Raw genomic sequence first — 26,975 nt, 5'->3', positions numbered from 1 at the left:
ATTTCAACTTCAGATGAACTTGCCTCCAAATAAATGAAATATTGCCCAAATGGTATTAGGCCTTGTAAAGATGAGGAGAGGAGGTAAGGGTTCAGTACTTCAGTCTCAGAATTCTAGAAAAATAACAGATCATTTTAGCTTAAGTTATAACAGATCATTTTTGCTTAGGTTACTCAGCCGAGGGTCTATCTGGAAACAACCTCTCTACCTCCTAAGGAAGCGTTAAAAAATTCTCGTACACTCTACCCTCCTCAAACCCCACTTGTGGGAATGTACTGGGTATGTTGTTTGTTGTTTTGCTAATGTTACTTTGTGGATCTCTCCAATTTTATAAGATGTTCCAATTCCTAAAGGGACTCGAATCATCAGGTGAACATCAGATAATCAATCCAATGTGAAACCATTACAAGCCAAATACCTATCTGCATTTCATGTATAAATAACAACGCTTCATTTTCCAGATAATGTTCGTCAAAATTCATCAAAGCCTTACAGCTTTAACCAGATACAAGAAAAAAATGTCCCATTTGGGAATAAATATGAAACAATTACTCTTCCCGTTTGCAATCTGGAAAAAGAGGTCTCATGTATTGTTGCATAACTACTACAATATAATCATATCTACACGCATTCACTTGTTTGGCTGAAAAAAATAGTTTTCTGTGATCTCGAGCTCTGGAAATCCTTGCCTTGCTGCAGAACAAAAATTCATTTCCCCGACATCTCATGGAAACCTAATTGTTAATCATCTCCTAAGTAAAACATACCTTCAGCTTCCAAGAATAGTTTTCATACCGAGTATATACTTAAGTAAGTGAGGTGCTGCCTGATAACATCTTCATGATGAGCATTAGCACAAAAATTGAATTAATCCTTGAAGAATGAGCAGTTAGGCAACCAGCTCTAGAAATTAGCCGCCTCATCTGCACCAGCTGCATCTACGGGTTCCTTAAATTTTGCCTTCTCACTAAGCACTTCAAATGCATTTACAAGATTTTGAAGTCTCGCGACGAACTCAATTAACAAGGAAGTAAAAGTTGCCAAGGACAATGTACATGCACTTTCAAATGTACGCACTTCACGTTCATTTATAATCACATCTCCAAGAATTGAAAGCCGTGAAGGCCACGCCATCTGATTGAACACATTACCAGAGGAACACAATTGTGCAGCAGAAATATTCATACTTAGATTTGGATTATGAGTACCCAGATGTTTCAATGTGTGAGCAGACCTTAGATTCAGATTTGCTTCACTGAGGGAGCTTATTGCCATGCGTTTGGGTTCGTTGTCCTTCAGTTCCTGAAGATGTTCAGGATCTTCAAACTGCTTAGTTTGTTTTGCACTTTCCCAGTTCTCCACGCGAACCAAAAGATAAGATTTTTGGTCAATCAAAAGTTGTAGATCTTCAGCAGCCTCATGAACTTCATCAAGAAGGTCCCCAGGGCTAAGTTTCTCCATCTTTTCTACTTTGTTTCCAAGACGCCGTATCACTTTAGCTCCTTCAATCCCAACTCTCTGGATCTCCTTGCAAAAGACCTGCCTCAAATCAGATGCTGCCTACAATAAGGAGAAATTGCAGAAATTAATATGGAGCGATGAAACCTTAATTCTTTAATCATTTCCTAAGAGTTCTCAAGGAGTAGGAAATTCTCAATTCATAATTCCTAAGCTGCTCCATACCTAAAGGGATGCATATCAATATGCATATAGTAAGTTATATCCAACTAGGTCTCATATCCAATTACTGCGGTGAGATCTTTACTTCACTACTTGGAGAAAGTAAGACAATAATAAGAAAGAACCACCCAGTTCCAAGAAGTCCAAGATTTTAAAAGCATCTCCAATAAAATAAGAAGAGAGTTTGATGCACACGGTGTTATGCAGGAGTTTGAAAGTTGAAATTTTACCTGTATTTCTGAAAGAATACAGCTATGCATAGCCATGACCATGAATGCGCAATGCCTCAATGCACCACTGACTTTAACATATTCAGCCCACGGATAATTGAACATCTTGTATCGGCCATGAGGGGGTTCCCATACAGCAAAACCTAGCTGCAGCAGGAATATTAAAAATTAGTAATAAAAGAAAATAGTTTAATATCCCCATGTACCACCACCTTAATCACCAACAGCACCCCCCCCCCCCCCCCACCCCACACCATCCTAAAATAATTTTAAAGAACCACTATGAGTCCTATGGCCCGCTTTTATGTGTTTCTATTCCTAAAAAGCCCATAAGTTACCCGTGGTCACCACATGATACACCATCTAAAATCATTCACCTTTAACATTTGGAACGTTTCAAATGGGACATTCAAATCGAAAAGAAGGAAATACCATACTATTCACCATAAAGCATCAATGAAATATAGGCGTACCAGAGAATCCTCTTGGCTTGTGGACTCCATAGCAGCCCTGTATCCGCTATACACAGGATCATCAGAGGCCTGGTAAAGAAGAATTTTCGATGGTATCCTATCATATTCAAGACATTGCAAATACCCATTGACACAACCTGACAAGAAGCTTCGCAGGTATCAGTTCAACATAGCCCGGAGATATCAAAGACCAATTGAGGATAGAGGAAACCCTCACCTTCCAAAGAAGTAGCAACACCCTTAAAATTCTTAACAACCAATTTGTGCAAATCTTCACCAGCCCAAATGGGGAATAGGCCGACGTTTATAAGCATACAGACACCAGCACCAACCCCAATTAGCAACAATCGGGAAACAGCTGCATGAAAAAAATGTGAAGTTCCCGATACCAGCACAATGCAATATGTCAACAAGAACACCCGAAATCCATATTCATATTGCTTCATTGCAGGATACAATTTCAAATAAGTTGCAAGAAATCCTGAATCAAAAGAGAAAAGTAATAAGATTAGAGCTGCACACAAGTCGGATCCTCAGCCATGCATATTTGCAGCAAAGGATACCAGGAGAAAAGAGATGTTACTTTGGAGAGGAAGTGACAGGAAAAAGAATATAATATCAGCTAAAACATATGTAGTAATTCACTTTACTTGATTTTGTACGTGTAAACCAGGTGACGCCCTTCCTTAAATTTTAAATTTATGCTTCTTTTTTTCCTTTTCTTGATAAGGATTGTCCAGTTAATGCTTATGCATAAGAAAAGATATAGATGACAATTCTTATTGGTGGTTCTCCGGTATATTATGTATTCGTAGTATAAGAGGTTATCTAGAAGATCTCTCGTCTGATTCTTGGACTTCTGTACTTCCCTTTCCTCTCTAGTCTGTTCTTAACATTCTACCCGTAGCAGCAGCTCTTTTTACTTCTATCCTTGCACCTTGTTTCCTCCTAAACATCAACCTTTCCACAATCGTTCTAGCCCAAGTACTTTTCTACACTTTCAGGAGAAAAGCCCAGTAAAATTAAATTCTAAACAAAGCCTCTTCAGATTTGTCCAATACTGAATCTTGAAAAGGAAGAGTATCTACGTGTCTGAAGTTTCTCATACATCATGAATAATACAATAGTAAAATTTCAAGTATATTCTTGTTGTAAAATACTAGAATTCAAACCAGACCTGCAATAAAAATGCTGATCACTATCACAACCTCCTGATATTTTCCAGCCATAACAGATAGTTCAGCAATGCCCAGAGCTAGTCCTGCAGCAGATAATGTCCCCAAAGCCCTGTTGAATCCTTTGTTAAGTGTCGCACCTAGCATTTGTATATATCAATTAGATTATGGATATAACCAAGAACACTCATCCTGGATAAATGTAAAAAAACAACGAACAGTTAAAGCGCCACCACATCAGTTTCATAGAACTGTTTACTACCCTGCACAAATATGATTAATAAATTAACTATGTCTCCATCCCAAACCAGTTGGCATTATCCATGTGAATCCATGAACACTGCTCTATCAAGACACATCACATACCATAATCAATATGAATCCCCTTTAACCATTTTGTTGCACTCATGATCATTTCATTCCAATACCAAATAATTAAACACGACCATATTTAACATATTTATCTGAACCTCAATCAACCATACCTCAATCCCAAATAAGGGATGGCCATCTGAATCATCATTAATTCATTTGTTTCTATTTAGTCTCATTTGACTCCAATATTAAATTACTTGAACACTATGACATTTAACAATCATATGCTAGATTTAATCAACTACACCTCAATCCCAAACTGATCGGGAACGTCTGTAAGATTCCTCTTAGGTATTCAACATTCCGCAATACTCAAGTCCATTTCACCCAAATACTCCCTCTGTCCCGTGATACTTATTGTTTTTCGAGAGTCAAAAAAGAAATTTTTTGACCGCAATGTATTCGTATCCCTTTAAATATTTTAAATTGTTAATTATTGTGACTTATAGTACTTTTTATATAGTTTCTAAATATGTAAATTATTTTTCAGAAAACTTAAAGATTGTATGTTCTAATTCAAGGTCAAAATAAAAAAGTGTTAACTCTCGAAATCCGAAATGTATCACATAAATTGGGGCAGATGGAGTACTAAATAATTTGATAAGGACAAAATTTTATCACATACCTATGCTGAACTCAAACACCACGACAACGGTGAGGATGGCCCAAATGGAATATGTACCAATATAAGATAAGGGTTCTTTAAAGAAAATGAGAACCGAAACAAGGGAAAGAGTTGAACCCATTTTAGCAGCGAAAATGACTTTTCGAGGATCCTTACGACCCATCTCAATTGCCTTGATTGAACCTTGTTTAACGTTACATGATAATTCATTAATCCGACTGCGTAAACGACGCCAAAATCCTTCATGTTCGATGTAAAATGAAGCATCCAATCCATACTCTGAATTTTTGGACAGCAATCCTTCTTTGCTCGTTTCTTGAAAGTTGGCCCCCGCCATTATTACCTAGAATGGCTGTTATTTGGAATCAAGTAGCAAGAAAGATGGATTCTTTGGGATCCTTCTTTTTTTCGAACGGAACAAAATGAGATAGAATCAGGCCGAATCTTGAAATGCCTTTCTGGATATTCCTCAAGGTCCAGGCTATTCACGGAACGTGAGAAACAGATGATTGATTTGATGGTAACTTTGCATGATTTTCTTCCTTCGAAGTAAGATGGATAGAAGAGAGAAGGATATTGTATGAGATCGAAAAACTTAAAACTTAATTAGAAGAAGAGCAACCGTTGGTCATGATAATAGTGAAACATTTTCTAAGTACTTCAGTTGGAAAAAACAAAAAACAAGAGCAACCGTCAGTTGCGAAAAATAAAAGAAAAAGAACAACCGTCTGAACCTAAAGTGGGACCTTAGTTTTTCTCAGTTTAGTTTGCAATACTAGAAAATTAGGAGAAAGAAATAGAATTAACCTAGATGCAATACTGGCAAATTTAACATGAAATAAAATATTTCTTTAAGAATTCTTTTTAATTTGTTTTGTCTTCTAGTCGTAGGAGAACGAAATGAAAATGTTACACATAAACTCAAAATTGGATGATTGTAATGAAAAAGTATTACGGTAGTATATGATAGAAGAAAACTTATATCAAAGTAAAGGTAAACTATATGAAACAATTATAAAAACATTCTACAAGTGAATATTGGGTTGTTAAAGTCCAAAACATTGGCAAGATGTTGCGGTAGAGATGCAAATAGTAAGATGAATATGCGGTCATATAAGATTAGATAAGATAAAAAGAAAGGTGATCACATTTGCTCGGAAGGTGCAAGTAACACGTATTGATGATAAAATGAGAAAGCGTCATTTAAGATGGTCTGATCAAGTCCTTTGTCATCCTCATATATCCTTTGTCATCCTCATATAATGCACTATTCCAACAGTACGAAACCATGACGAATGAAGATGTTAAAAGGAATAAGACAATCCTAAAATTACATGAAAGTAAGTAGTGTTGACGGACTTTCAATTTTTAGAAATCATGAAAGATAGGACACAATGGAATAAAATGATCTACATAAATGATATTAATTCGTTGAAAATTTTTCTAGTCATGTTTATACGTTTACTTTAGGTCCGATCCTATTCTATCAAAAAATCTAATCTTTTAGTTCTGTCAAAAAGAATTATGTGAATAGAAAAATATAGAGAGTTTCTGGTTTTTGTTTTTGGTTTTATTTTGTAAAATGCCCAAATAACTTACATTTGAGATACTTGATTAAGAGATGTTTCCTTTTAAACTTCTTAGTTACTTTCTGTTTTCGTCTTATTTGCATCTTTAAAGCATTTAAAAGTATTTTAATGGAGTAGATACATTGTAGTAGTTGAACAATAGTAGGCGGCAAGTGCACAAATAGTCGATTTCTTGTCAAATGGCATGTACAAGCAAATTTTACGTTGGAATTAAATAATTTATTCATTTTATTTCCCTCGTGATATCTCCAAGGAATAGTCTTACAAGTACAAAGTTTTTTTAAATGTGACTGCACCTCAAATAGTACTGTGCAAATAGGCTATCCTGCCAAAAATTACACTAATGACCTTGGAAATGGATGATCTTGAACTTTTGACCCCGTTTGTCCCATGAAAAGCCTTCAAGACCAAAAGCCAAAAGTGTTGCTATGCGGCAAAACTTGTAAAATTAAAGTTTTGTCCATAAGACAAAGAGAGTCAAAAAGTGAAGGCCACTCATTTTCAAGGTCATTCTTGTAAATCACCCTGCCAAATTACTTCGCTACTATGCCCCTATTGGACAAATGGGTGACGATTGTTGGCTGATTTATCACATGAAATGTCGAGTTGCATATGGTCAGAATTTGTGGATTACTTGAATAGTTGCTCAAAGTGCCGTAATGGACTGCTACACGTGAGGCTACAAGACAAGGACAAAGATTCCGCGACAATTGAAACATAAAAATCATGTGTAATTGAAGCCCATGCAATTAATTTACTGCAGATGTAAGCACTTACATCATAACCTTAACATATAGTACTAACACTACTTGTAATGTAATATAAAAGCATCTTTCTTCTTTCTTCATTTGCAACTAAATCATTCAACACTATAGCTTTTACTTCATAGTACTAAAGATGGTTTCAGAGCCTGAGTTAAACTTTGTTTTGATACCTTTACTTGCTGCAAGTCACATCATACCCATGGTGGACATGGCCAAATTGTTAGCACAGCGAGGGGTGACAGTCACTTTAGTCATGACACCTCTCAATGCTATCCGATTCACTGCAGTAATTGATCGTGCCATCGGTTCTGGACTACTCATTCGGGTAGTAGAGCTCCAGTTTCCAGCCAAGGAAGCAGGATTGCCAGAGGGATGTGAAAGCGCGGATGTACTGCCCTGTCTGAAATCTCGACGACAGTTCTTTGCTGCAGTCAGTATGCTACAAGAACAAGCTGAAAAATTACTTGAAGAGATGAAGCCTAAGCCAAGTTGCATTATTTCCGATACACATGTTGCTTGGACAGCTGAGACAGCTCATAAGTTCCAGATTCCAAGAATCATATTTGATGGAATGAGTTGTTTCAACCAATTTTGTATGCATAACTTGTACATCATGAAGGATCAAAACCAAATTCCGGAATCAGGGTCTTTTGTCATACCTGATTTGCCCGATAGAATTGAAGTAACCAAGGTCCAGCTGCCTGGAGCATTCAATCCATCAACCATTTGTGTACAAGATATTCGAGACAAAATACGAGCAGCTGAAACAAGAGCCTATGGGATTGTGATCAATACTTTCGAGGAGTTGGAACGAAGGTATGTTGATAAATTCCGAAAACTTAAAGATGGTAGAGTTTGGTGTATTGGACCTTTATCTCTTTGTAATAATGACAATCTAGATAAAGCTCAGAGAGGGAATAAGGTCTCATTTGACAAAGAGGACAGTTTGAAGAAATGGCTAGATTATTGGCAACCTGAGTCTGTTGTGTATGCATGTCTTGGGAGCCTTAGTCATACCACAGTTGTACAATTTGTGGAGCTAGCTTTAGGCATGGAAGCGTCAGGTTATCCATTCATTTTAGTCGTGAAATCAGGGGAAAGAGAAGCACCAACAGACAACTGGATATCAGAAAATGGATTTGAAGAAAGAACAAAAGAAAGAGGGCTTCTGATCCGTGGTTGGGCACCACAAGTATTAATTCTATCGCACCCTGCAATTGGTGGGTTCTTGACTCATTGTGGTTGGAATTCGACCCTTGAAGGAATTAGTGCTGGTGTGCCTATGATCACTTGGCCTTTATTTGCGGAGCAGTTCTTAAATGAGAGGTTCTTACTAAATGTCTTGAAGATGGGCGTGAGTGTTGGGTCTCATGAAGTTGTGCATTTGGGTGAGGAAGAGAAGTATGAGGTCCAGGTGCGTAAGGAAGAAATAACGAAAGCCATAAGAAGAACGATGGACAAGGAGAAAGAAGGAAACGAGAGGAGAAAAAGAGCCAAAGAAGTTGGAGAAATGGCAAACAAGGCAGTAGAAAAAGATGGATCTTCTCACCTCAATTTGAAACTTCTAATCAAAGAAGTACAAGAATTCCAACTTAAACAATCAGCTTAAATTGAATATGCGCAAGTATGCAATGTACTTCTTTGATTAGAAAAGGTTACAAGCATTTTATTTATTTCTAGTTACACTTTTGTCTATGAGGTACAAGAATAAAATAGGAAACAGGTGTAGATTTAGGTCTTTAGCCCAGAGCCAGAGAATGTGCAATTTATGACACCAAAAAATGGATATGAACTACAAAGCTACTGATCGAAAATTTCCCATTTTTCAAAATACGTTAGATTCTGGGATTAACTTTACTTCGTCAGTTTCAACTTTCAACAGTGAGTTATATATAAAGTACACTTTAACTGAGTGATTTGCGACTGTATTTCCACGTTAAAAAAAGGAACTGTTTGCAGGGTTTCCGTGGTGTCTCATAATGTGCTTCGCCAATTTGTTTTTATAGAACACACTAACACATATCCCAATTTCTCATAGTGGAAAAAATGGAAGTTGAAGGATTTGGCCTGGCCCGTGGCTTTTCTTGTTACTTGGATTGAGTTTGATCGAATTCACTGATTTCTACTCAGAACAATGTGCATACATACAAAAGAACTAAAAAGGCAAAATACCTCAGGACCCTGAACTTAATTCGGTGCACACTCAAACTATTTTTTGGCTATTTGGTAGCTTTCACAACCCCACTCCAAATGATCTCATCTGAAGAAGGTGTGATGCACTCGCTAGTGGATATTTTCCTATTACCTTTTTATATTTGGTTATCCCGAATGACCTCATCCAAAGAACATAATGTGCACTGGCTCTTTTTAATAAATAAAATATAATCCCCCTGTCTCAAATTATTTGTCGTGGTTATCAAAATTAGCTGTCTCGAATTATTAGTCGTTTTAAAATTCAAAGCACAATTAATTATTTTTTCCCATTTTACCCTTAGTAGAATTTTGTCAATGAAGATGACACTTAAATAGAGTAAATATTTAATGGAGAGAGATTATAACTTAGACACCAGCAAGGGTAAAATAGTCAAATACCCTTCTAATTTATACATTTCTTAAAGGGGTGAAAATCCCCAACTTTGCTCCAAATATCAAACTCCCCCATTAACTTTGAACAATAGTCATTCTCCCCCCTTTATCCTAGTTGACTTTTTGACTTTTTAAAATTTCTAGTTTACCCTTACATTATCAACTTGTCTCTTTTTTCCTTTTATTTCTTTAAAATCGTGATTTTTTATCTCTTTGAGTATATAACTTAATGCCGTTCTATAATGAAATAAATCAGAAGAATATTTTTTTTTTTAATAATAATCAAATCTCTGATATCTATTTATACAAGTAAAAATAACAGGTAATAATAACTCTATAAATATATTTTAACCTATGTAATACAAAATAATTAATAAAATAGAGGTATATTCCATAATAAATTCCTAAAAGATTTTATTTTTTATTATAAATGAATTTTAAATTATAATTTAAAATATTCCATTGGTGACAACCAAAACTCGTTTATATATTGACAATAGAGAATAAGAGAGAAGTGAAACTTAAATATACATACAAACACACATGCATACATACATAATATATACTTAATGCATGTAATATTAAATTATCAATCATAAAAAGTAACATTAGATTTTGTGATAAATTCATAAAAGGATTATTCTACTTATAATATGAACTTAAATAAAAATTTATAAATACCTAGGTTAGAAAAATAAATTTATATAGTTTAAAAAGGTATTACATAAATGGAGGATTGAAAATGTCAAGGGTAAAATAGACATTACATAGGATAAGGGGGGAGGGGGAATGTCTATTGTTCATAGTTGAGGGGAAAGTTTGATTTCTAAAGCAAAGTTGAGGATTTTCACCCTTCCTTAAAGAGTGTATTAAAAAAAAGACAAATAATTTGAGACGGAGGTAGTACTTTCTAAAAAGGTTGAATTTATTATACGCGAGGCTACAAGACAAGGACTAAATTCCACGACATTTGAAACATAACAATCACTGTGCAGTTTAAGACCCATGATTCTGGCACCATGTGAATATAAATTTAATGCACATGTAAACTCTTACATCACAACCTTAACAAATACATTAACACTACTTGCAATATAAAACCACCATTCATCTTTGATATACAACTGAATCATCTAACACTACAGCTTTCAGTTCAGTTCTTACTAAAAATGGTTTCAGAGCCGGGAGTAGAAGAGCTAAACTTTGTTTTGATACCATTACTTGCTGCAAGTCACATCATTCCCATGGTGGACATGGCCAAATTGTTGGCACAGAGAGGCGTGACAGTCACATTAGTCATGACACCCCTCAATGCTATCCGATTCGCTGCAGTAATTGATCGTGCCGTCGGTTCTGGACTACCCATTCGGGTACTTGAACTTCAGTTTCCAGCCAAGGAAGCAGGATTGCCAGAGGGATGTGAAAGAGTGGATGTTCTGCCCTGTCTGACTTTTCGAAGAAATGTCTTTAATGCAATTGTTATGCTACAAGACCAGGCAGAAAAATCACTTGCAGAGATGGAGCCTAAGCCAAATTGCATTATTTGCGATACGCATATTGCTTGGACAGCTGAGACAGCAGATAAGTTTCAGATTCCAAGAATAATTTTTGATGGAATGAGTTGTTTCAACCAATTGTGTTTGCATAATTTGTACATCATGAAGGATCAAAACCAAATTCCAGAATCAGGGCCTTTTGTCATACCTGATTTGCCCGATAGAATTGAAGTAACCAAAGTCCAGCTGCCTGGAGCATTCAATCCAGCAACCATTTGCATGCAAGATATTCGAGACAAAATACGAGCAGGTGAAACAAGAGCCTATGGGGTTGTAATCAATACTTTTGAGGAGTTGGAACAAAGGTATGTTGATAAATTCCGAAAACTTAAAGATGGTAGAGTTTGGTGTGTTGGACCTTTGTCTCTCTGTAACAGTGACAGTCTAGATAAAGCTCAGAGAGGGAATAAGGCCACATTTGACAAAGAGGACAGTTTGAAAAAATGGCTAGATTCTTGGCAACCTAAGTCTGTTGTGTATGCATGTCTTGGAAGCCTTAGTCATACCACAGTTCTACAATTTGTGGAGTTAGCTTTAGGCCTGGAAGCCTCAGGTTATCCATTCATTTTAGTCATAAAATCAGGGGAAAGACAAGCACCAATAGAAAACTGGATATCGCAAAATGGATTTGAAGAAAGAACAAAAGAAAGAGGGCTTTTGATCCGTGGCTGGGCACCACAAGTATTAATTCTATCACACCCTGCAATTGGTGGGTTCTTGACTCATTGTGGTTGGAATTCAACCCTTGAGGGGATTAGTGCTGGTGTGCCTATGATCACCTGGCCTTTATTTGCGGAGCAGTTCTTAAATGAGAGATTCCTAGTGCATGTCTCGAACATAGGCGTGAGTGTTGGACCTCGTGAAGTTGTACATTTGGGTGAGGAAGAGAAGTATGAGGTCCAAGTGAGTAAGGAAGAAATAACAAAATCCATAAGAACAACGATGGACAAGGAGAAAAAAGGAAAAGAGAGGAGAAAAAGAGCTGAAGAACGTGGAGAAATGGCAAACAAGGCGGTAGAGAAAGATGGATCTTCTCACCTCAGTTTGAAACTTCTAATCAAAGAAGTACAAGATTTCCAACTTAACCAATCAGCTTAAAATAAATATGCACAAGTATGCAATGTACTTCTAGAAAAGGCTACAACTACAAGCTTTAGTTTTGTTCCAGTTTGCACTTTTGTCTTTGACTATGAGGTATACGAATTAAAGAGGAAAGAAGTGTAGATTTAGGATTTTAGCCCTGAGCCAGACAGTCTGCAATTTATGACACCAAAAAGTGGATATGAATTGTAAAGCTACTGATTGAAAATTTCCCATTTCTCAAAATAAATTAGATTCTTGGATTAACTTAACTTTGTCAGTTCCAACTTTCAACAGTGAGTTATATACTTACTTTAGCTGAGTGATTTGTGACTGTATTTCCACATAAAAAGGAACTGTTGTCTGCACGGTTTCCTTGTTGTCACATACTGGTGATGGCCAAGTCTTCTTGGAGCCAAAGAATAAAAATACTTTCTTTTATTATATTTGCTTTACTTGGGGAACAAGAACTTTTCCCTATAAAAATTGTTTTCTTCCTTCATTTGACTAATCCCACCCTTTTTTAAGAAACTCATCTTGAATATTCTTTGTAATAGAGAGTGTTCTATATTCCATAGAGTTAGTATTGGAAAATACTTTGAGTGAACCTCTTCTTTGGAGTGATAATTGTGAGGTATTATCTTGGGATACTTTTGGATTAATTAGCGGTTTATCTCTAATTTTATACTCTCTTTTCTCTTTTGTGTAACCGTTGTTATAGTAAATTTGCTCCTCTCCGTTTGTGGATGTAGGTCCATACTGACCGAACCACGTTAAATCTTTGCTTACTTTATTTTCTTAACCTACAGTTACTATTGTCTTTGTTATTGCCATTATAACGCTCCTTGGGCTAAATTCCGAGCTATTCCGGTTCCCGATCCTAACAGCTACAGCTTTCAGTTAAGTTCTTACTAAAAATGGTTTCAGAGTCGAGATTAGAAGAGCTAAACTTTGTTTTGATACCTTTACTTGCTGCAAGTCACATCATACCCATGGTGGACATGGCCAAATTGTTAGCACAGCGTGGCGTGACAGTCACTTTAGTCATGACACCTCTTAATGCTATCCGATTCACTGCAGTAATTGATTGTGCCATCGGTTCTGGACTCCTTATTCGGGTACTTGAACTCCAGTTTCCAGCCAAGGAAGCAGGACTTCCAGAGGGATGTGAAAGCGCGGACTGTCTGCCTGCACTGGCCTTTAGAAGAAATTTCTTTGCTGCAATTGATATGCTACAAGACCAAGCTGAAAAGTTGCTTCAAGAGATGAAGACTAAGCCGAGTTGCATTATTTGCGATACGCATATCGCTTGGACAGCTGAGACAGCTGATAAGTTTCAGATTCCAAGAATCATATTTGATGGAATGAGTTGCTTCACTCAATTATGCATGCATAATTTGTACATCATGAAGGATCAAAATGAAATTCCTGAATCAGGGCCTTTTGTCATCCCAGATTTACCAGATAGAATTGAAGTCACTAAAGCTCAGCTGCCTGGAGCATTCAATCCAGGAACTCTTTGCATACAAGATATTCGTGACAAGATACGAGCAGCTGAAAATAGAGCCTATGGGGTTGTGATCAATACTTTCGAGGACTTGGAACAAAGGTATGTGGATAAATTCAGAAAACTTAAAGATTGTAGAGTTTGGTGTATTGGACCCTTGTCTCTTTGTAACAATGAAAATCAAGATAAAGCTCAGAGAGGGAATAAGGCCTCATTTGACAAAGAAGAATATTTGAAGAAATGGCTTGATTTTTGGCAGCCTGAGTCTGTTGTGTATGCATGCTTTGGGAGCCTTGGTCGTATTACAGTTGTACAATTTGTGGAGCTAGCTTTAGGCCTGGAAGCATCAGGCTGTCCATTCGTTCTAGTCATAAAAGCAGGGGAAGGACAAGCACCAATAGAGGACTGGATATCGAAAAATGGATTCGAGAAAAGAACAACAGAAAGAGGGCTTTTGATCCGTGGCTGGGCACCACAAGTACTAATTCTATCACACCCCACAATTGGAGCATTCTTGACTCATTGTGGTTGGAATTCGACCCTTGAGGGGATTAGTGCTGGTGTGCCTATGATCACTTGGCCTTTATTTTCCGAGCAGTTTCTGAATGAGAGGTTCTTAGTACATGTCTTGAGAATGGGTGCGAGAGTTGGATCTCAAGGAGTTATGCATTTGGGAGAAGAAAAGAAATCTCAAGTCCAAGTGAACAGGGAAGAAGTGACTAAAGCCATAACAGAAGTGATGGACAAGGAGGATGAAGGAAAAGAGAGGAGAAAAAGAGCCAAAGAACTTGGACAAAGAGCAAAAAAGGCAGCGGAAAATGATGGATCTTCTCATCTCAGCTTAACACTTCTAATCAAAGAAATACAAGAATTTCAACTCAATGAATCTTAAAATGAATATGCACTGGTATGGAACGTACTTTTTTTTATTAGAAAATGCTAGGAGCATTACCTTTTACTGCTTGTGTTTTAATCTCAAATAAGGTACATGAATCAAATATGAAACAATACTTTAGTTCAGACAGTCTGCAACTTGTGACACCAAAAAGTTGATATGAATTGTAAAGGTATTGATTGAACAATTTCCCCCATTTCTCCAAATATCTTAGAATCTGGGATCAACTTAGCTTTGTCAATTACACCAGTAAGTTATACTTTGGTTGAGTGACTTCCGATTATATTCCTATAGAAAAATGGAATTGTTGTGTACATGGTCTCCTTGTCCCATGGTGCTCAGCTCTGTTGGTTTAACCATTTAGGTCCACGAAAGGGTGAAGTACTCTCTACCTAAAAGTTGTTCATTCTTAGGACTCGATGAGTTGCTATGATTAGATACATTTAAATGTCTGTTGTTTGCCTTCCAAATATTATCTCATCATATGTTAAGAGCATTGAGAAATAAAATAAACTATCTACCACCTTTTACTGGTTTTGTTGACATTAAATATGAAAAATAAAGGGAAAGAATTTCACGGCTTATTTTACTTATAACTGTTATAAAAATTGTTTTAATATCTCAAAAAGAAATGTCTAGATTCATTATTTAATGGGTATTAATATTTTCTTCAATGGTGTTTTAAAAGTTGGCAGATTGTGTCTAAGAGACTATGAGGAAAAAATCGTGAAATCATTTAACGGTTCTATTATCATTAATAGCCATTATTGGTCTTTACTAAATTTATTCAAAATAATGATTTCATGATGGAAAACGTATTTGACCATTTGAACGGCTTCTATGGTCTTTATTATGTTAATAATATCTTGTTCCCCTTCTCAACCTATATATTCTATGTATTCATTTTATGTATAGAAGGAAAAACGGAGAAAAATATACTCCTCATTTTGTAGTCTTGGGTTTTCTAAGAGAGACATAAACATATTTTTCCTTGTAGAAAAGAGATACATCAAGAAAAGTTCTTACTCCCATATTTTTGTGTGCTTTGGGTTTTATTTTGAGATAAATTTGTTAGATTACTATTTTTTGACTATTGAATAAATACACCACATTGAAATATCGCTAAGGAACGGTCTTAATTGACATGCCTTATCAAGAGTTCTCTACATTAAATGATCAAGATTTTCCCAGTATGATCCTACAATGACCCTTTTAAAATGATTAAACACTATTGTTCCAATGAGTGCAGTAGTAGAGATGAGGAAGAAAGGATTCACTATTTTATACTATTGAATAAATTCAATTTAGACTCCAATCAATGCGATCCTTCGTCACTTGATTCCTTCAACATGTCATTTGATGGTTCTATTTACCTACTCCAATTATCATCCCTAAATGTCTTAAACGTGGCTATACATTTTTTGACTTAATAATCGGTTTGATGCATAACATAGACAATATTGATTAGCTTATCATATACATGCCAAGAAAAGACACAATCTGATAAAGCAAGTCCACTTACTGATAAAAGAAAATGAACTTTTGATATGTGGGCCTTAAAAGTTAATTCACTAAGTGATGATTGCTAAGACCATATAAAGTGACTCTCCATTCCTAAAGAGCCGATGTGGGATTCTGACACCCTCATGGCCAAGACCAAACATCTGGAGCAGCGTGAATAATATAAGCCTGACTCTGATAACATGGCAAAAAAATGAATGTTGGATCTAATTCTGCGCCAAAGGATAGCTCATGAAATAAAGATCGCCTAATACCATAAAAAAAGACCTTCTCATTCCTAGAGAGCCAATATGGGACTCTGATAACTTATTAAATGAAATTTTAGCTGTCTACCATGGTAGCAATTATTGTATTTGTCTCATGTCTGCCACAATGAACCACTCCATTACTCATGTGACCCCAAATCCCAATAGGGATCATCCCTGACTTTCAATTCTGAATCATCATTTTGTCTTGTACCGTCTTCTAGGTGTCCTGTCTTTTTCTTCTTTTTAATTTCCTCCTATCTTGTCGTAACTTCATCTACATATGAATGACATATTAACCAATTTTTTTATCATGTTATGTGCGTCTAATAAACTTAATCAATTGTGAATTATGCACATATCCTTGTTTTGTAATAGAATCAATCCGATATATTCCTATGAATCCTATCAATGCAATGCTCCGAGATTTGATTTCTTCAAGACATGGTTTTATAGTATAAAGTAGCTATCCAGTTATCATTATTTGAATGCACATGTAAGCTCTTAGAGAAAATAACAGAAATGGTTCCTTATGTTTCGGCATATGTTTAAAATAGTCCCTTAATAAACTCATCATAGAGATGTGTAGGTTCTACTATTTTTCGTCTATTCCTGGTATCTGGTTCCTTTTTTTGTGGTGTAGATTTTGCCCTTAAAATTTGTTAGATACTCGACGGAAATCAAAAGTTCTCACTTCTGAAAAACTTAAAAGGAACAAAACTACTCAAGAATATATGTAAGGGACTATTTTAGACCTACAACAAATATGAAGGACCCTTTTATGTCAATTTCTCTAAGCTCTTACATCACAACAAATACTACTTATATTATAAAAGCACCTTTCTTCTTTCATTTGCAACTGAATCATTTAATACGTTAGAGATTTCAGTTCTTACTAAGTAAAGATGACTACAGTGCCAGCATTAGCAGACCTAAACTTTGTTGTGATACCTTTACTTTCTACAAGTCACCTCATACCATTGACCGACATGGCCAAATTGTTAGCACAGCAAGGCGTGACAGTCACGTTAGTCACAACACCTCTTAATGCTGCCCGATTCACTGCAGCAATTGATCGTGCCATTCGTTCTGGACTAGTCATTCGGGTGGTAGAGCTCCAGTTTCGAGCTAAGGAAGCAGGATTGCCGGAGGGGTGTGAAAACCATAATGATGTGCCCGGTCTGAAGTACCGACGACAGTTCTTTGCTGCAATCGATATGCTACAAGAACAAGCTGAAAAATTATTTGAAGAGATGAAGCCTAAGCCGAGTTGCATTATTTCCGATGCGTATGTTGCTTGGACAGCTGAGACAGCTGACAAGTTTCAGATTCCTAGAATCGTTTTTGATGGAATGAGTTGTTTCACTCAAATGTGCATGCATAGCTTGTACATCATGAGGGATCAAAACAAAATTCCTGAATCAGGGCCTTTTGTCATACCTGATTTGCCAGATAGAATTGAAGTCACTAAAGCTCAGCTACCTCCACATTTCAATCCGGCCAGAGCTATTTTCATACAAGATATTCGCGAGAAAATACGAACAGCTCAAAATAGAGCCTATGGGGTTGTAATCAATACTTTCGAGGAGTTGGAACAAAGGTATGTTGATAAATTCCAAAAACTTAAAAATGGTAGGGTTTGGTGCATTGGACCTTTGTCTCTATGTAACAATGACGATCTTGATAAAGCTCAGAGAGGGAATAAGTCCACATTTGATAAAGAGGACAGTTTGACGAAATGGCTTGATTCTTGGCAGCCTGAGTCTGTCGTGTTTGCATGTTTTGGGAGCCTTGGTCGTATGACAGTTGTACAATTTGTGGAGCTGGCTTTAGGCCTGGAAGCATCAGGTTATCCATTCATTTTAGTCATAAAAGCAGGGGAAGGACAAACACCAATAGAGGGCTGGATATCGGAAAATGGATTTGAAGAAAGAACAAAAGAAAGAGGGCTTTTGATCCGTGACTGGACACCACAAGTATTAATTCTATCACACCCTGCAATTGGTGGGTTCTTAACTCATTGTGGTTGGAATTCAACTGTTGAAGGGATTAGTGCTGGTGTACCTATGATCACATGGCCTTTATTCGCGGAGCAGTTTCTAAATGAGAGGTTCTTAGTACATGTACTGAACATAGCTGCCGGTGTTGGATCTCAGGCAATTGTGCATTTGGGCGAAGAAGAGAAGTTTGAGGTCCAAGTGACCAACAAAGCAGTAACGGATGCCATAGAAAAGGTGATGGACAAGGAGAAGGAAGGAAACGAGATGAGAAAAAGAGCTAGAGAACTTGGAGAAATGGCAAAAAGGGCTGTAGAAGGTGATGGATCTTCTTACCTCAATGTGACACTACTAATCAAGGAAATACAAGATTTCCAGCTTAACCAATCAGCTAAAAATGCAAATGCACAAGCATGCGATGTACTTGTTTGATTAGAAAATGTTAGGAGCTTTTTTTTGTGTGTTTGTGGTTTCTAGTGCTTTTCTGTTCAAGGAAAATGATTTCTTAAAAAATAAATGTGTTTTGGTGTTTGGTTGGTGAATGAAAAATATTTTTAGAAGACATCATTAGATATTGTTTACCTACTCCAATTATAATCCCTATTCTTAAAAGTGGCTATGCTTTTTATGACCTATTGATCTGGTGCATATTGTGGACCAGATTGATTAGCTATAATTCAGGAAGTGAATGTGGCCGGTTCATGGTGAAGGTGAACGGGTCATCAAACACTTTTAGCTTATAAGCCAGTTTTAAAAAGCCAATCCAAATACCCTCTAGTGGCTTACAAATTTTGGCTTATTTTTATACCTTTTTAGCCTAAAATAGTAAGTGCTTAAAAACACTTTTTATCTCACCCAAACACCTCAAAAAGTATAAAAGAGCTTAAAAGCCAAAAAAACACTTAAAATAAGCCAATCCAAACACCCTCTAAATCAAAATAGCAGTCTATAAATTAGGGTACTAAATTCGCTCCTGATTGTGATAGCCCTCCCAATACTTCATTGGAGCTTTGTAACTAGTGGCTGGCTTCTCATCTCGTTAGCATTATTCCGGTGCGAGGAGCTTCCTGATAAGATGTAATATACCATTGTTCCTAATCATACATTATATTAAAAGTGGGAAGCTCATATCTTCAAAGTTGGATTACAATTTTGCCCCTACAAAGAGTAAAAGAAACTGAAACATATAAGGACAAAACCAACCTTCAATTAAATAATTTTTTATTACACTAAAAGTGAATCCGTGAATTAGAAATGAAGTAATAGCACTTTAATGCTTCACAATCAAAATTCGCTGAATCCAAATTAAGATTGAGGGCATTCATACCCTCCTTCATTTACTTCCAAAAACGTTTCTCATCATAATTATATGGAGAAGGTTTCTCCCTCTTTTTTCTTTTTCTTGAATTCTTTCTTAACTCATCTATTGTTCTTTTAAGGTTCTTTTTAATTTATTTGTGAAATTAGAATCATATCATCATCATAAATGCCCATATAAAATTGAAAGATCTTCATGCCCTTCAAAAATTATGTTATTCAATTCCTTAATTTACAAATTAACAAATTAAAGTAGGCTCTCTGTCTTCGTTGCTCTCAATAGGTGGAAAGATGAAGGGGAAATGCATTCCACGAATTAGCATACACCCCGTTAATCAATCATCTTAATCTTGAACATAAACATAAGAATTGTCCATCTAAGTAAATTTTCTTGATTAGTTATTATACTTCTTACGTTTTGTTTTTTAATCTTCCATGACATGATGACAGTAACCTTTCGCATTTTTACATTCTTTAGTCTTAGTTATTACTGTGATTTATTCTACTCTTAATTGTTGATTTCTTTAATCTTCCAAATATCATTAATTTTTTTCACAGCTTTTTCACATTTTTACAGTTCTCTATAAAAGTGTAGTCTATCAAACTCAAAGTGAAAGGCTTTCACAGTTCTATTCTGCTTTACTCCGATATCGGTATTTTCTATGTTCTTTCCGTGTATCGTTAATTTTGATGATAATTATGATTTGATAAATTATGTTCATTTTGATTTTGTTTATCCATTTTTTTATGGGGATTTGTGACCATAAGTTCACCGTTACTACTTCAGTATTTCTCTCCCCAGTTTTATATAATTTTTTAACGTTGTGTATTTGGGTTCATAGTCGTGCGCTTGATTTTGTTATTTTATTTTGCTTATTTGTTTGTTTTTCCTTTTCAGAATTTGGATGTTCAATTCTGTCAGAAAGCTTCTGCTTGATGTATTGTTTCCAGCTTTGTTCTTGAAAATCTTGTGAAGATTATTATGAGGAGATTGTACGATTAAGGTATGATATAGTGGTCAATAAAGTCTATGAAAACTTTTGAGATGATTTTCATCATAGGCCGAAAAAGCTGGTGATTTTTTCCTTTTGAATAAGTCTTGATCGGTAGAATTATCCGTACTTGTGTTAGTGGCAGATAGTAAGTGCCAGTCATGGTGGGAACAAGCCAAGCTGACATGGAGACCACCAAAATTATTTTGTGGATTATATTGTTGGTTGAAAAGCTAATTTTGTGAGCCTTCTTGTCTGTAATGAAAAATAAAAAGAAGTTTATCCTTTTTTTGGTTTTAATAATGTAAGAAATTGCCATTGTGCCGCCGCCACCTCACAATTCACTCGTGCACACACTTCTCAATTAATTCAACAAGTTTGGCCAACCGCCATCTCCCGCTAACAAAAGTATAAGATAACACAGTCTACTAAACTCGCGCTTAGACATATACAAAAAAGCACTTAAATACTTTTTTGCTTAACCCTTTTTTACTAAGTCTTATTTGGCTGTTTTATTTTTCCACAAACTAAAAAAATATTTATTTTTTTCAATAAGTGCTTTATTTTTAACATAAAAAAAAGAAAGCATGTTTAATCCTTTTATAGTTTTTGGGATTTTTCCCCCAAAATAAGTTTTTTTGAATGCTTATTTTTTTTAAAAGTAGCGGTTTAAATAGCTTTTTGAAAATAAACATAGAGAAGTAAAAAAAAAGCTTTTTCGTAAGCCTAAAAAATAGCTTTTTCAAAATCACTTTTTTGAAAAATGCTTTTGAGAAAAATACACTTAAAAATTACTTTTAAAAGACGGCCAAACACTAATTGATCCCAAAAGATTTTTTAAATCAATTAACCAAACATAAAATCGCTTTTTTTGTAAAAAAAATACTTTTAAAACTTTAGAAGCTTAACCAAAATGGCTATTAACCTTTATACTTTGTCTCCCATGATCCCTTTGAGCTTCGTTGCACTTGTACAGCCTCTGTTTGGGCAACAAAAAGTGAAATAATTGTCATTTTCTTTTAATAAAATCGAGAAAAATTTGAATATTAAAGTTTTTTTTTTTTTTTTTTTTTTAAATTAGGCGAGAATATAATAGTTATATTACTATTCTTTTCGAAAACTTAAAACTTTATAAGGATAGATATAAGAAATTTATTCAAAAAGTAGAAAAAATTATAGGGAAAAATTATATTATGAATGACTGCCGGCAAAATTCCTGATTTTCTTGTGCTTTCTAAAAGAATTGTTTTCATATTCTATAGCTCATTACACATCACACCTAATGTAATTTTAATATTATATATATTGTTATACCAAAGTATATGCGTATCACGTGCAACGCAGGTGTCCAGAAACTAGTAATATATGACACGTTGTGAGGCAGAAATGCTTTGATGTACAATGTAAACAAGATTTTAATGAAAAAGACATTCTGATATAGCCAACTTATGAAATGAAATGTATAGCTGTCATGGTCACAACTTTGATTAGTTGCATATCAGTCCGAAGTGCCATAATAAACTAGTACTACACATGTTATGCCAAAATACAAGGACTTATGATTTCATGAAAGTTGAAACATAATACTAATCAATTCATGCCCAAGTAAGCTCTTAAATCACTAATATCACTACTTATACTATAAATCTACCTTTCATTTTTGTTGATTTACAACTGAATCATATATTACTACAGCTTTCAGTTCTTACCAGAAATGGTTTCAGAGTCAGCATTAGAGCTTAACTTTGTGTTGATACCTTTACTTACTGAAAGTCACATCATACCCATGGTGGACATGGCCAAATTGTTAGCGCAGCAAGGCGTGATAGTCACTTTAGTCATGACCCCTCTCAATGATATTCTAGTCAAAGAAGTACATTGCAAACTTGTGCAGTCTCATTTTAATCTGATTGGTTAAGTTGGACTTCTTGTATTTCTTTTATTAGAAGCGTCAAACCGAGGTGAGAAGATCCATCTTTATCTACTGCATTTTTTGCAATTTGTCCAAGTTCTTTGGTTCTTTTTCTGCAATCTGTTCCTTCTTTCTCCTTGTCCATCACTGTTTTAATGGCTTTCATTACTTCTTCCTTCCTCACTTGGACGTCAAATTTCTCTTCCTCCTTCAAATGAACAACTTCCTGAGATCCAACACCCACACCAATCTTCAAGACATGTAATAAAAGTTTCTCATTCAAAAACTGCTCCGCAAATAAAGGCCACGTAATCATAGGTACACCGGCACTAATCCCCTCAAGGGTTGAATTCCAACCACAATGAGTCAAGAACCCACCAATTGCAGGGTGTGATAGAATTAGTACTTGTGGTGCCCAGCCACGTATCAGAAGCCCTCTTTCTTTTGTTCTTTCTTCAAATCCATTTTCCGATAACCAGTCCTCTATTAGTGCTTGTCTTTCCCCTGATTTTACAACTAAAATGAAGGGATAACCTGATGCATCCAGGCCTAAAGCCAGCTCCATAAATTGTGTTACTGCCATATGAGCGAGGCTTCCAAAACATGCATAAACAACAGACTCAGGCTGCCAAGAATCAAGCCATTTCAAACACTCTTCTTTGTGACACGAGGCCTTGTTCCCTGTCTGAGCTTTATCTAGATTGTCATTGTTACAAAGAGACAAAGGTCCAATACACCACACTCTACCCTCTTTAAGTTTTCGGAATTCATCAACATACCCCGGTTCCAACTCCTCGAAAGTATTGATAACAATCCCGTAGGCTCTTGTTTCAGCTGCTCGTATTTTGTCGCGAATATCTTGCGTGGAAAGGGTTGCTGGATTGAATTCTCGAGGCAGCTGAGCTTTAGTCACTTCAATTTTATCCGGTAAATCAGGAATAACAAAAGACCCTGATTCGGGAATTTTGTTCTGATCCCTCATGATGTACAAGTTATGCATACATAATTGAGTGAAGCAACTCATTCCATCAAAAATGATTCTCGGAATCTGAAACTTATCAGCTGTCTCAGCCGTCCAAGCAATATGTGTATCGGAAATAATGCAAGTTGGCTTAGGCTTCATCTCTTCAAGTAATTTTTCCGCTTGGTCTTGTAGCATATTGATTGCAGCAAAGAAATTTCTCATAAGAGCCAGAGAGGGCACAAGATTCATACTTTCACATCCCTCGGGTAGTCCTGCGTCCTTGGCTGGAAACTGGAGCTCCACTACCCGGATGAGTAATCCGGAACCAATGGCCTGGTCACTTGCTGCAGTGAATCGGGCAACATTAAGAGTAGTCGTGACTAAAGTTACTGTCACGCCTCGCTGTGCTAATAATTTGGCCATGTCTACCATGGGTATGATGTGACTTGCAGCAAGTAATGGTATCAAAACAAAGTTCAACTCTGGCTCTGAAACCATCATTAGTATGAATTGAAAGCTATAGTTTGTTAAATGATTCAGTTCCAAATCAAGAAAGAGGAAAGGTGCTTTTATATTATAATAAGTAGTGTTAGTATTTGTTGTTAGTAGTTGTTAAGGTTGTGATGTAAGAGCTTACATGTGCATTGAATTCTATTTGCACAAGATGCCAGATGCATAGGGCTATTAGGTCAATAAAGTCCACCTTTAGAAGTAGAGATGATAACTTGATAGGAATATAATATCAAATAATATCTTGAAGATATCAAAAAAGTAAATCTTACATTGACATTTTTGAATCGAGTTAATCATATAATACTAAAAGTGGAAAGCTTCTATCTTCAAAGTTGAATTATAATTTTGTTCTTATAATAAATAAAATGTAATAAAACATCTAATTAAATACTAAATAGTAATATTTTAATTACCTGGCAGTAAGATATTTCCACCCTGCATTCAATCAAGATAATTTACGCTTGTTTTCAAAGGTGTAAATACTCCTATTTTACTAAGGCCTTTGATTTTCAATACCTTTTAATGAAGATAGTAAAAAATAAATATACATTTAAGTTGGAAGAAAGAGAAAAGGACTTTATAAAGCACGAAATATATTTTAACATTTTCTCAGACTTTCTGATTTTTTTATCTCATTTTAATATGATACTCTGTTATTATTATTTAAATACAAACAATTGAGATTTATTTACATAACTTTAATAAATAATGAAAGAAGAAAAACATCATCTCAAAGTTTGCGGAAAATCACCGGTTTCAATCCTACAGCTTCTTCACGTTTACAATTCATTTAAACAATTAAGGTTTAATAATTATATTGCAGCTCTTTAATAAAGAGAAAAAGTACCGTTTCAAAATTTTCATGAAATCCCTCTATTTTTCGCCTTCTGGTCAGTTACGTGTAGTAAATTCTCATTATTAAGTTAGTACAATTTACTTCTTCTCTTTCAATCACTATATTTCTCCTTTTGCTTTGCGTTTTTCCTTAGCGAACTCCTCTCCAGCACTTTATTGTTACTCTTATTTTATCTGTCATCCTTTAATCTTTCTTTTCCTTCTTTGTGTTACGCTCTAGGCCTCTGAAAGTATTACTATCATTACCAGATTTTTCATTGTCACTTTAATTTTCTTGGGTTTTCCTCATTGTTTTTGAGGTCTATTTTGATTAATGAGCCTTTTGTCTTTTTTTCTTATTATTTACTATAAGCAGTAGATTTAATTTATATACTTTATGATTTCTGAAGGGAACATCATGATTAAATGTTAATATTATTGGCAGAAATCTTCTAAAACTGGAAGTATTTGATATTGCAATAAAAGGTAAATTATATTCACTCTCTAAGTTTTCGATTTGTATTAAAAAAAAATTCAAAATGTCATACTTTCTTTGATTAGATCTGTTGTGTTCTATTATGTTGATCTAGCTACGAAAGAAATAGATTGATTCAAGAATTTAAGTATAATTTAAGATGCTTATTTGTAATCTGAATGTTATTAGACGGTTTGTATGTGTTTTGTGTCATTTGAGTCGAATGAAATTTTGTTCATTCAGGAATTTAAACTGATATGATTTTAAAAGCTGTTTATGGAATTCAACGGGTAATTTTTACAAATAGAGGTAAAAACCTAACTTTTTATAAATAAATTATGCCTTGGCATAACATTTTGCTGTAACATTGAGAATAAGTTGCATAATCAGTAGAACACATTCTTTTGGATGGTGGTAAATAATCACTCCAATTTTTCTTCGGAATCTCAATGAAAGCTCTTTTTACTTTGTGTTACTCTGATCTATGATGTCTCATGTAAGGTGATAGGTAACTGGTCAGTATTATACAAATTGATTGTCTTGCACTTTCCTATATCCACGTTAATTTCATGCAATTGATCTATTTTTTTTTTCTTTTTTTCTTTTCTTTCTTTTAGTTACTCCTTAATCTCTTTTAAGGTTGTTTTCAATACATTACCTCTTTCTTATTGACTCAAGAGGTCGTCAGTATAAGCTTCATTAAGTTCGTACCTGATGTAACTGCTAATTGCCTCCTCTTTTCTTGATTCTACTGCCATGTAAAATGCTTTAGTTAAATGGTGGATTTTATGCGTTTGGTGCTTGTACATATATTTATTATACTTTATAGACTATAATGCTTATTATATTGTATAAAATTTCACTTCTAATTCATTTTTATTGCTTCTTTTTTAATATGATCATGGGTGTTATAATGGTGACTATGGTGTCAGCATGAGCGTCTAAGTAAAAATAAATTCTGTTTGTCAGATTTTATATCAGCTTATTTTGAGCTCAACTTTCAAAACGCTAACAAAGTAACACATTCAGGAAAATCTTACTTTATTAATTGTTACTCAAAATGTGTTTTAATAATTTTATCTGATTATCCAAGATATCCTTATTCTAAAAAGTTTGAGGTACACGTGCAACGCACGTGTCCAGAAACTAGTTATAAAATAAGGACAACCCCTTCCTCACCCACGACACTCTCTTTAAGCTAAAAATGCATATGGATATGGACAAGTATGTGATGTACTTACTTGATTAGAAATATTAGGAGCGTTATTTCTGTACACGTTTGTGGTTTTCAGCGTGCTTGGTATGATGGAAGTCATTTTCTATGGAAAATGATTTCCTAGAAAATAAATATGTTATGGTGTTTGGTTGGTGAAAGGGAAATGTTTGTAAAAGACATCATATGATATCGTTTACCTATTCCAATTATCATCCCTATTGTTAAAAGTCGCTATACTTTATGTGACCTAATAAATCTGGTGCGTAATGTGGACAAGATTGATTAGCTATAAAATCAGGAAGTGAATGCAGCTGGTGCATGGCGAATGGTTCGTCAAGCCATTTTTCGCCTCGACTCCCCAAGTAGAAACAAGAGTAGTTTAAAAATTGAGGTAATAAAATCGCTCTTGATTGTAATACCCCTATCAATACTATATTGGAGCTGTGTAACGAGT

The 26,975-nt window shown here is 35.2% G+C and overlaps 6 protein-coding genes across 7 annotated transcripts; 4 read left to right on the top strand and 2 right to left on the bottom strand.

Annotated features, from left to right (window-relative positions):
• Positions 1-750: 750 nt before the first annotated feature.
• LOC132052568 (aluminum-activated malate transporter 4-like) lies at positions 751-5,257 on the bottom strand. 2 transcript variants are annotated; one of them, XM_059444163.1, is made up of 6 exons: positions 4,559-5,257; positions 3,561-3,698; positions 2,601-2,741; positions 2,384-2,520; positions 1,911-2,057; positions 751-1,560 (listed from the first exon to the last, which is right to left on the bottom strand). In XM_059444163.1, exons 1-6 carry the CDS (start codon positions 4,893-4,895, stop codon positions 904-906), a joined length of 1,557 nt encoding a protein of 518 aa, XP_059300146.1. In that variant the 5' UTR covers positions 4,896-5,257; the 3' UTR covers positions 751-903. The 2 variants fall into 2 exon arrangements, with proteins under 2 accessions (XP_059300146.1, XP_059300145.1); XM_059444162.1 differs by having other exon boundaries at positions 2,601-2,864; positions 4,559-5,256.
• A 1,729-nt stretch (positions 5,258-6,986) lies between these two features.
• Positions 6,987-8,554, top strand: LOC132054641 (UDP-glycosyltransferase 73C3-like). The gene has a single exon (XM_059446618.1). It carries the CDS (start codon positions 7,045-7,047, stop codon positions 8,518-8,520), a length of 1,476 nt encoding a protein of 491 aa, XP_059302601.1. The 5' UTR covers positions 6,987-7,044; the 3' UTR covers positions 8,521-8,554.
• Positions 8,555-10,587: 2,033 nt separating this feature from the next.
• On the top strand, positions 10,588-12,440 carry LOC132054640 (UDP-glycosyltransferase 73C3-like). The gene has a single exon (XM_059446616.1). It carries the CDS (start codon positions 10,667-10,669, stop codon positions 12,149-12,151), a length of 1,485 nt encoding a protein of 494 aa, XP_059302599.1. The 5' UTR covers positions 10,588-10,666; the 3' UTR covers positions 12,152-12,440.
• A 216-nt stretch (positions 12,441-12,656) lies between these two features.
• LOC132054639 (UDP-glycosyltransferase 73C4-like) lies at positions 12,657-14,710 on the top strand. The gene has a single exon (XM_059446615.1). The coding sequence runs from the start codon at positions 13,051-13,053 to the stop codon at positions 14,530-14,532; it is 1,482 nt and encodes a 493-aa protein (XP_059302598.1). The 5' UTR covers positions 12,657-13,050; the 3' UTR covers positions 14,533-14,710.
• Positions 14,711-16,958: 2,248 nt separating this feature from the next.
• Positions 16,959-18,862, top strand: LOC132052567 (UDP-glycosyltransferase 73C4-like). The gene has a single exon (XM_059444161.1). It carries the CDS (start codon positions 17,207-17,209, stop codon positions 18,728-18,730), a length of 1,524 nt encoding a protein of 507 aa, XP_059300144.1. The 5' UTR covers positions 16,959-17,206; the 3' UTR covers positions 18,731-18,862.
• Positions 18,863-22,032: 3,170 nt separating this feature from the next.
• LOC132054638 (UDP-glycosyltransferase 73C3-like) lies at positions 22,033-24,266 on the bottom strand. Its single transcript, XM_059446614.1, has one exon. The coding sequence runs from the start codon at positions 23,982-23,984 to the stop codon at positions 22,509-22,511; it is 1,476 nt and encodes a 491-aa protein (XP_059302597.1). The 5' UTR covers positions 23,985-24,266; the 3' UTR covers positions 22,033-22,508.
• Between the last annotated feature and the right edge of the window lie 2,709 nt (positions 24,267-26,975).

The sequence above is a fragment of the Lycium ferocissimum genome, chromosome 4 (assembly GCF_029784015.1).
Source record: "Lycium ferocissimum isolate CSIRO_LF1 chromosome 4, AGI_CSIRO_Lferr_CH_V1, whole genome shotgun sequence".
In the NCBI taxonomy this organism is placed as follows: Eukaryota; Viridiplantae; Streptophyta; class Magnoliopsida; order Solanales; family Solanaceae; genus Lycium; species Lycium ferocissimum.
The sequence above is the reverse complement of the archived record's forward strand: the minus strand, read 5'-3'. Positions and strand labels throughout refer to the sequence as shown.